Genomic DNA, 9,353 nt, shown 5'->3' with positions numbered 1-9,353 from the left:
GCGGCTACGCAGATCTGGGAAGACAACCAAGGGGCGATAGCACTGGCCCAGAATGCTGGCTATCATGCCAGAACCAAGCATGTCGACATCAAGTACCACTTCACGAGGGAAAGTGTAGCGAACGGAACGGTCAAGATCGTCTACGTGGACACTAAGCACCAACTCGCGGACATGCTCACAAAGGTGCTTGGCACCAAGACGCTTAAGCGCTTGCGGAGCGCTAACGGTATCAAGGAGAAGTTGGACCCGTGCAGTAAGCGGTGAGGGGGAGTGTTGAGCAGGCACCGCTCATACGCGGCTCGAGCCGTTGAACCGGTTCAGTAGTGAGCCGTCCTTGTGAAGTGTGGAGGAAGAGCCAGGACTGCGTCCAGCTCAAACCTGAGGCTCAGGTGCCTCCAGGACGCGATGCTCGCGTCCAGAAGCCGGACTTCGACGGACCATTGGCTGGCGAGCCGCCAGCCCCATCCTACTGCTAATCCTACCAATATATGTTACCGGGGTTTTTCCGTGTGCTGCTACACACTCGACAACTTGCGCCGTCAAGAGCAAGCAGCAGCACTCGGTTTTCTCCCCTGCTGGACTTTCAGTCCCTGCAACTTACTGTTGTTACGACTACTTCCTTCATCACAATGGTCACCACTCGGCGTAGCCGAGGAGCGACCATCACTCAGGTTATGAGCCCAAGAAGGAGAGCTGGAAGCCCAGTCCGGAGTACGCAGAGCTCGCGCGCGTCCGACGAGTTGCAGTTACCTGCAAGAGCAGACGAGACAACGTCAGACGAGACACATGCGACGTCACAAGCGTCATCAACCCGAGTTGAGCAACAACTCGAGCTCTTATTGGCCCAATTCGGTACCGTTATGACTACACTGACAAATCAGCAGCAAGTGCAGAACATTCCAGTGGAAGCATCTACCCGACGCCCACAAAGGCAGCTCATTCAAGAATTCTCAGCGGCTCGAGCACAACCGCAGCGAGTGCCGACGCCGTACGGGCCCCGCCGAGGAAACCCAAGCACAGAGGAACTTACCGCCGACGCCAGCACGCGTCAGAGCGAGCCGCCAAGAAACCCAAGAACGTCCGAGGCTGCAGCGCAGCCAGTCCAGACCGAGGCCGGGACCGACTCCGCTACGGACGAACCCATGGTTGGAGACCACAGATGCACGCGGTGCATGAACCAGAGCGGACACGTGCAGTTGAACGCAAGACTTACCGATACCAACTACCAGACGTGGCGCGTCGAGATTTGCTCCATTCTCGACGTCGCACACCTCTTGGACCCCATCATGGAGCGCGAAACGATGGCAGACCAACGTAACGAAGGACAGCGCGGCTGTTTCAAGCAACGACTGCGTGTTGCTCAACGTGAACTTACGATGGGACTTAGTCAAGAACTACAGATGCGATTTACAAGTGTTATTCAACGTGCTGATCCTATCCTACTGTGGCGAACACTGGAAGATCATTTTGATAACCATCCTGGAGTAAACAGCGTGTTTCTCAAGCGAGATATGCTGAATCGTCGCCTGCAACGTGACGAACGACTTGACGATTACATTCGTGACATCGACGACTACCAACAGAGACTTCGCCGCGCGAACAAGCAGCTGCCTGAGCAGGAAGCCGTCTCTATCCTATTGTCGAATACAGTGGGTGGGTACCCAGCGGTGGTAAACGAACATGAAGTACGTATTGGACGTGATGAGTCCATTACGTGGGAGCAAGCGATCGAGCGCCTTCGACTTGCTGACCACTCACGCCAAGAGACTGAACTATAGCAAGGACGTGGTGGAGGTGGACGTGCCGTCCAGCGAGATGTTGCATTTGCTGGTGGCCGTGGCGACGGACACAACGACGGAAGAGGACGTCGAAACTCGAGCAGCAGCCAAGCACGAGGCAACAACAACCGCAACAATCGTCGCAGCCGCAGCTCATCGCCGCGTGGGCGGAACAAGCGGCAGAAGAGCAAGAGCTCATCCAGTGCGAGGGATGACATCGCCAAGCGAAAGGCGAAGACGAAGTGCAACACGTGCGGAGAGCAAGGACATTGGAGTGGCGATCCTGAGTGCCGCCAGCGTGGCAACAGTAACAACAACAGCTACTCGAGCAACCCGCCGCGCAGGATGATCGATGTGGTTACTGTGAAGACAGCCAAGTCGGCTGCACCGACTCAAGCTGAAGGACAAGAGCATGTACTCGCGGTGCGTGACAACTTCAACTACAAGGACAAGGACAAGGACCAGGACATGGTGGAGTGGGTGTTGGATAGCGGCGCGCAGACCAACGTCTCGAGCGACCTTACCTTGTTTACGGAGCTACACGAAGACTCAGTTGCAGAGCTAGTCTTCGGCAACGGCACAACCGAGCGTGCAACTGTGGGCACAGTGCTTATGCAAGTGCTGAACGAGCACACGGGCAAGATCGAGGAGCGCCTCCTTGATGACGTGAGCTACGCCAAGTCGGCTGCCTACAACCTGATCTCGCAGACCTACATGCAATTCAAAGGAAACTTCAAGGTGCGCATCTCGCATGATCAGAAGACTACGTGGCTGGTCAAGGACACATTGAAGCTGCGCTTCAAGTACATCCGCGGGATGTACCGCATGTGGACGCCACGTCAGAGCAAGAACGTGATGAGCGTCAAGGCCAGTGAAGCTGAGAACCCCATGACGTTGCTGCACAACCGCATGGGCCACGTAAACATGGAGACTATCAAGACTATGGCAGGAGACTATAACTTTGGCATCAACATGCAGTCGAAGAATTTTGCTCTCTATGAATGCATTCCATGCTTAGAGTCAAAGACGAAGCGCATGAGCTACAAGCGCAAGCCGTCTCGCTCTGCAAAGCCCTTGCACAAGCTTTGTGTCGACCTATGCAGTGTTGGAGTGGATACAATATCGAAATCAAACCAGTTTCTATTGATTATCGACGAAGCTACGAGATACAAGTGGGGATATCTATTAGCCTACAAAGACGAAGCCACGGAGCTGATCCAGAAGCAGATTCGCTGGATCCAGAACCAGTTCCCGAAGGCGACCATCAAGATGCTGTTCTCCGATGGTGGTGGCGAGTTCGTCAACATGCAGCTCGAGACCTTCTCCAAGGACCTCGGCATCGACACGCGTTCATCCAATCCCTACAGCCCGCAGGATAACGCTATCGTGGAGCGCACGAACCAGACCGTCATGCGGCAGGTCAGATCTATGTTACAAGCTACGCAAATGCCTGTTTCATTATGGGGAGAAGCCTTCCTACATGCAATTTAGACGCTCAACAAGACGCCGACGCCGGTGTTGAAGGACCAGCAGTCCCCGTACGAGGCCCTGTACGGAGAGCGGCCAGACCTCAGCGTGCTGCGCACGTGGGGGTGCTTGGTGCACGCGCACATCCCTGATGATTCTCGGCAGAGAAAGGAGAAGCTCACTCCAAGGACGCAGATGTGCTTACTACTTGGCTACAGCGAGAAGACCAAGGGCTATAAGCTGCTGAACCTGCGCACAGGATCAGTGACGACGTGCAGAGATGGAAACATGAAGGCACATGAGAAGTACACGGTAAACACTGTGTATATTGAGCAACTTCTTGCAAACACCTACGCTTACGGAGACTACGACTTACCTGCGGAGATCCCGATCGTGCCGATCCGGACGACAATGTCTACGTACCTGCAGCTTCCTGCAGAGCTTGCAGAAAAGCGAGCAGCGGAAATGGCGAAGCTGGCTACTGCTGGTAAGAGCCATGACCAAGGTGTTGAAGTTGAAGCCGAGTCTGCGACTCGAAGTGATGACCCACAGCTACCAAGCGAGGACGCTAAGAAGCCAGCAGCTTCAGTGGGAGGTTCCAAGCGGAAGAACACAAAAGGCAAGAATAAAGCGAAAGCATGTGCAAATCGAGTGGGAGCCTCGAAGGCCAAGGACAGTCGACGTGATGCTCACGAAGACGAGAACTGGGAGCCATGCACGACGCAGAAGTCGTCGCCAGACGACAGTGCAGCTACGTCGCGACCGAAGCGGAAGCGACAACCATCCGCCCGACTCAAGGACTACGTAGTGACGAATGTGACGAAGCAGAACGTCGAGGATGTGCAGATCCCCATTAGTCACAAGCATGCGGCAAGGTCAAAGAAGTGGAAGGAGTGGAAAGCAGCGATGCAAGTTGAGATGGACTCACAGCAGCAGCACGAAACTTGGGTGCTCGTGCGACGCACGGAGGCCAAGGGCAAGCGTGTCATTTCGTGCAAGTGGGTGTACGCGCTCAAGAGAGACTCTACGGGCCGGATTAAGCGATATAAAGCTCGACTAGTGATCAGAGGCTTTCTACAACGCATGGGCATCGACTACAGTGAAACATACGCACCTGTTATCAGATTTGAGACGATCAGATGCGTGATCGTATACGCGCTGCAACGCGGATGGGCCATCTTGCAGTTCGACGTCAAGACCGCGTTCTTGTACGGTGACCTCGACGAGGAGGTCTACATGGAGCAGCCTCCAGGCTTCGGAGAAGACTCTACGCGCTATGTATGCAAGCTACAGAAGAGTTTGTATGGGCTAAAGCAAGCGCCTCGCGTTTGGAACAAGACATTGCACAAGTTCCTGACGAAGATCGGACTCGAGCGCCTCGACTCTGACTACGGACTCTACGCCAGGAAAGTGGGAGGAGAAGTCACCATGTTGCTCACGGTGTACGTCGACGACCTACTGCTCCTCGGCCCTAATGACCTTTGCGCTAAGGTTGCTATGCAACTCAGTGAGGAGTATGAACTCACATCTCTCGGACCAGTCAAGTATCTACTAGGCGTGGAGATACTGATCGACAGCGAGCGTCGACATGCGGTATTTTGCCAGCGGCAACATATTACAGAGGTGCTAAAGCGATTTCACATGGAGGGGTGCAACGCGGTTGCAACACCGGAAGCGCTGCGCGCTGAGGTGGTCACAGATGCGAAAGATGACTCCCCGCCCCCGTACCGAGAGCTCGTTGGTGCACTACAATATCTGGTCTCAGCCTCAAGGCCGGACATTGCGCACGCTGTGCGTAATCTCAGCAAGTACCTGTCCTGCTTCGACCACACACACTACGCTATGGGAAAGAGGGTGCTACGCTACCTGAGTGGTACTCAAGACCACGGCTTTGTGATGGACATTGTTATTGGGAACGACGTCAAGCTGACGTGTTACACCGATGCTGACTACGCTAATGACCCTGATGACCGAAAGAGTGTTAGCGGGTTCGTGACGTTCGTCAATGGTAACGTGGTTTCGTACGGATCAAGAAAGCAAGAGATTAACGCACAGAGCACAACGGAAGCAGAGTATATTGCCATGAATGAAGGCACTAGAGATCTACAGTGGCTACGTGGACTCTGTGAAGAACTATGCTGGGAGCTCGCGACTCCGGAGATTATCGGCGATAACAAGTCGTGCATCTATCTGACTGCCAAGTCTGGCAAGCACAGCAAGAACAAGCACATTATGAACAAGTTCCACTTGGTGCGCCACCTCGTGGAGGACGAGCAGCTACGGATTCGCCATGTTGGCACCGACGACATGATCGCCGACGCGATAACGAAGCCATTGCCACAGGACAAGTTCGAACATTGCCGTGATGGGATGAAGGTGCTGCGCATCGACCGTCAGCAAGGCTCAGCTCGTTCAGTGGGAGCCAAACATCATCGCCATGCGTGAATGCAAGCTACTACTACCAGTTCATGCATACGAAGGACAAGAAGGAGGAAGAGCGCTACCAAGGACGAAGCGTCGTGCTGCAGCGCAGCTAGAAGATGCCAAGGACATCGTGGTGAGCTCTACAAGGTGATCATGTTGAAGCCGCGCTTCGACTAGATCAAGTGGGAGTGTGAAGTGTGGAGGAAGAGCCAGGACTGCGTCCAGCTCAAACCTGAGGCTCAGGTGCCTCCAGGACGCGATGCTCGCGTCCAGAAGCCGGACTTCGACGGACCATTGGCTGGCGAGCCGCCAGCCCCATCCTACTGCTAATCCTACCAATATATGTTACCGGGGTTTTTCCGTGTGCTGCTACACACTCGACAACTTGCGCCGTCAAGAGCAAGCAGCAGCACTCGGTTTTCTCCCCTGCTGGACTTTCAGTCCCTGCAACTTACTGTTGTTACGACTACTTCCTTCATCACAATGGTCACCACTCGGCGTAGCCGAGGAGCGACCATCACTCAGTCCTATGATTGGTTCATATCGTACAACACCTATCGATTGGTAGCGACGGTAAGTAGGAGCAGTTAGTGCACAAAGGACAGAAAAACAAGTGGAAGAACGATAACATCAATCTTATTTCACTTCGATTTTAACCAGCAAATCAACACTATCACGCAAATGTTGTCTGCTTTAATAAAAATGACTTCACTTCGGTTTTAACCAGCAAAGCAGCATTATCACGCAAATGTTGTCTGATTTAAAAAAAAATGATTTTCTTGAGAAATGTGCGGCTCAAGAATGATGGTTTGCTTTTTAAGAGTATATGACCTCATCAGAACGCTGCCCTGCTCAGAATTTGTAGCGAGCTCAGCTTACCGAGCACCCCTCAGTTCTGAAGTTTGCAAAAGGCGATCTTTCGAGCTTCCAGCGACCCCCCTCTCTACCGCCTCACCGGTGACCCAGTGGTGGCATTGGGTGTATATACATAAAGACGCGTATAAACACCTCAAAAGACTGTCTAAAGTACAGTATTAGACACGGCACAGTGTACCCAAACAGTTCCTTACACTGTAATAGAAGACCCATTGGATTCTGCTACTTCAATTAAATCAAGTAAGCAAAATGAAGGGTAATTACGTCTCGCACAAGTAAATCCAGTTTTCTCACCGGTAAAAACAGTATTTACAATGTAAAAATATGTCTCAAAATGATTACGGTCGTTGCAAATGTCATGGGGACTCGCAGTTCATTCTCCAATTCGCAGACAAGCGCCACACTACCCTCGCACATTTCCAAGATGAAGGTTTTTTTCTACCTCGCGTTCCTAGCAGTGACGATCTCATCGACAAATGCTGCTGGCCAAGCGCTGGACCCGTGCGATAAAAGGAACTGCGAGTCACACAAGGGTCGAGTCTGTAGCAACGGCAATCAAACCTATGCAACCCTTTGTGATCTGACCTCTGTCATGTGCAACCACCCTACGCGCGGCGTTTCACTGGCTTACGACGGCCCTTGTCGTCCTCAGAAGTCAGTTGAGGCTTGACCTGACCATGCCTGGATTGTCTCTACGAGTACCATGGTATCGGATCTCGGTGATGTCTACCGTTTTTACTCCATTTGAATACAAACCACAAGTGTTTTTTACTACTGCAATTACATTTTCTTTCAGGACAATGGTAATTTAACCAAGTACTAAGTACTCGTAGTAGATTATTTTCTAAAATGGCATTGTAGTAGCAGTGGCTGTTAGAGTAAAACTAACGAACACGCGTCGACAGCGTTCCAACTAACGCTTTGCTGTCCCTCACAGTATGTTTCAATGAGCCAGCGGGCGGTATATATCTGACCTTTCTCGGCTGCTTTTAGTAGTGTACGGCACTAATTCCGTTGTCATAATGACCATTTTATATATCCATTGGAGCATGTCCAAGTGGCCATTTGCAGCGGCTTCTTGGACCATTGGTCTAATGTCTTCATGAGCCACTTTGCTAACTCATCTGTCCGCTGCTTTCATCGTCTCTTCGTCTTTCGAGAGCGGCTTTCAGTATTTTCGCATACCTACTTCGCGACGTCTCCGTGGCCCGCTCGAGCGGCCTTTGGTGTGTTTCGGAGCGTAGAATTGGCGTTTTTCAACTCTTCGTCGTTGTTTTTGACTCTGAGATCGTTTTCAAGAAGGTATTGAAGGATATTTAGCGCCCAGCTCGCGCTCCTTCCTGAATTACGTGCTGCGTTTCACTGAAACAGGGGAAGAATACCCAGCGCGTTATCGCCAAATTCTGCGGTTTTTACTGCTTCAACTAGCAATAAAGTGAGCTGATACATGTAGTGTTGATAGTGTTTCTAGAAGGTTGCGAGCTGACCAGGAAGCGCGCCACAGAGTTATCTTGACACACTTTGTGTAGAGGTAGGTCGACAGGAAGGATGACTCTGGAAAGACGGTGCACTCTAGATTCCTTGTGTAGTGTATAGCGACCTGTTTCATAAGTTTAACCATTAAGTGTACGGGAGAATGACTATTGACATAAGGGGAGTAGGGAGAAGGGGTTTAAAGCTGACTCGCTCAGCAACACGAATCCATGCCTGTGGTTTAAGATCCATGTGTGAAGCACGCGGGCTTAAACCCAGGACCAAGCATGGCTAAACCTCGCTCGGCCCTATAGTGTTAATGCCCGGGAAGGTCTGGGTTTGGGTTTAGGAGGGTGATAGAACTCAAAAGTCCTCCACTTTTGGAGATTTGAGCCTCATGACACCCATTCCTCCCCTTGTGTCAATAGTCTCTGCCTTTGGTACGGAATGTAATGGACTTTAATCTTCTTCCTTGTCCCTTACGCACGACATCTACTTGCATTTCGTTTGCCGCATTTCACACTTAAAACGTATGCTGCGAACACTTAGAGCTGAGCGAAATGTGCACGCTGCACAAGGAAATAAATCAATCAATACTGTAATGGAGCCTTCTATTTCCAGTTATCCATTATCCGTAAACTCTGGGCCCATACGTGGCATACCACCTATGGTAGCTGTGGTAGAGCCGGTTGTATAACGCATTAGCCATACCAGTGCGGATGCCCAGTTGTACGTAGAGGGTCTGTGGCTTAAGCCCAAACGCAGCTAGAATCCTGTAAAGAGAGTTCTTCAAAGGCGTCACGATAAAAGCTCGTTCTTCTGTAGCGTCATGGACCCCTCCTTCTTTCACGCTTCCTTGCCGAAGGAGTCGTTTGCCTTCAGGGGAGACGAGCGTTAGTTGGTTGATGTTGGAAGGTTGTTTTCCTGAGTCAGTGGTCATGTCTGCGTCCGTAGCAGCAGAAATAGTTCCAATAAGCACGAACACCAACACCAGGAGAGCGTTTCGAATCATGACTGTTCGTGTCTGCGAACCAACGAGGCTAAAAGTCTACTGAGACAATTACGAAATAAACGTACAGAGTCTACCGCATGCCGCCAGATCATGATCATCATCTTCATCATCATCATCCGACTCGTCCAAGCAAAGCATTAATCCTTATTTCAGCTGCGTTTAAACTGGCTACTGGAACAGCTTCAATTCTGATGTTCCTCTGGATGGCGATATGGTTTAAATTTATTGCTATCAAGGGAATTAAAACAAGTTTGTTGCTATACTCTATAAAGAATAGAGTATCAGCATTACACTTTTACGGCCATAGCTATCTGAAAACTTGT

The 9,353-nt window shown here is 51.3% G+C and overlaps 2 protein-coding genes across 2 annotated transcripts; one reads left to right on the top strand and one right to left on the bottom strand.

The window, feature by feature from the left end:
- Positions 1 to 6,969: 6,969 nt before the first annotated feature.
- PITG_07452 (protease inhibitor Epi12) lies at positions 6,970 to 7,215 on the top strand (the record flags this gene model as incomplete). The annotated part of the gene is made up of 1 exon (XM_002904426.1): positions 6,970 to 7,215. One exon carries the CDS (start codon positions 6,970 to 6,972, stop codon positions 7,213 to 7,215), a length of 246 nt encoding a protein of 81 aa, XP_002904472.1.
- Positions 7,216 to 8,646: 1,431 nt separating this feature from the next.
- Positions 8,647 to 9,030, bottom strand: PITG_07451 (secreted RxLR effector peptide protein, putative; the record flags this gene model as incomplete). The annotated part of the gene is made up of 1 exon (XM_002904425.1): positions 8,647 to 9,030. The coding sequence occupies one exon, from the start codon at positions 9,028 to 9,030 to the stop codon at positions 8,647 to 8,649; it is 384 nt and encodes a 127-aa protein (XP_002904471.1).
- Positions 9,031 to 9,353: the final 323 nt, after the last annotated feature.

Source organism: Phytophthora infestans, genomic scaffold (assembly GCF_000142945.1).
Source record: "Phytophthora infestans T30-4 supercont1.11 genomic scaffold, whole genome shotgun sequence".
NCBI classification, from domain to species: Eukaryota; Oomycota; class Peronosporomycetes; order Peronosporales; family Peronosporaceae; genus Phytophthora; species Phytophthora infestans.
This window is presented reverse-complemented; position numbering and strand designations above follow the sequence as displayed.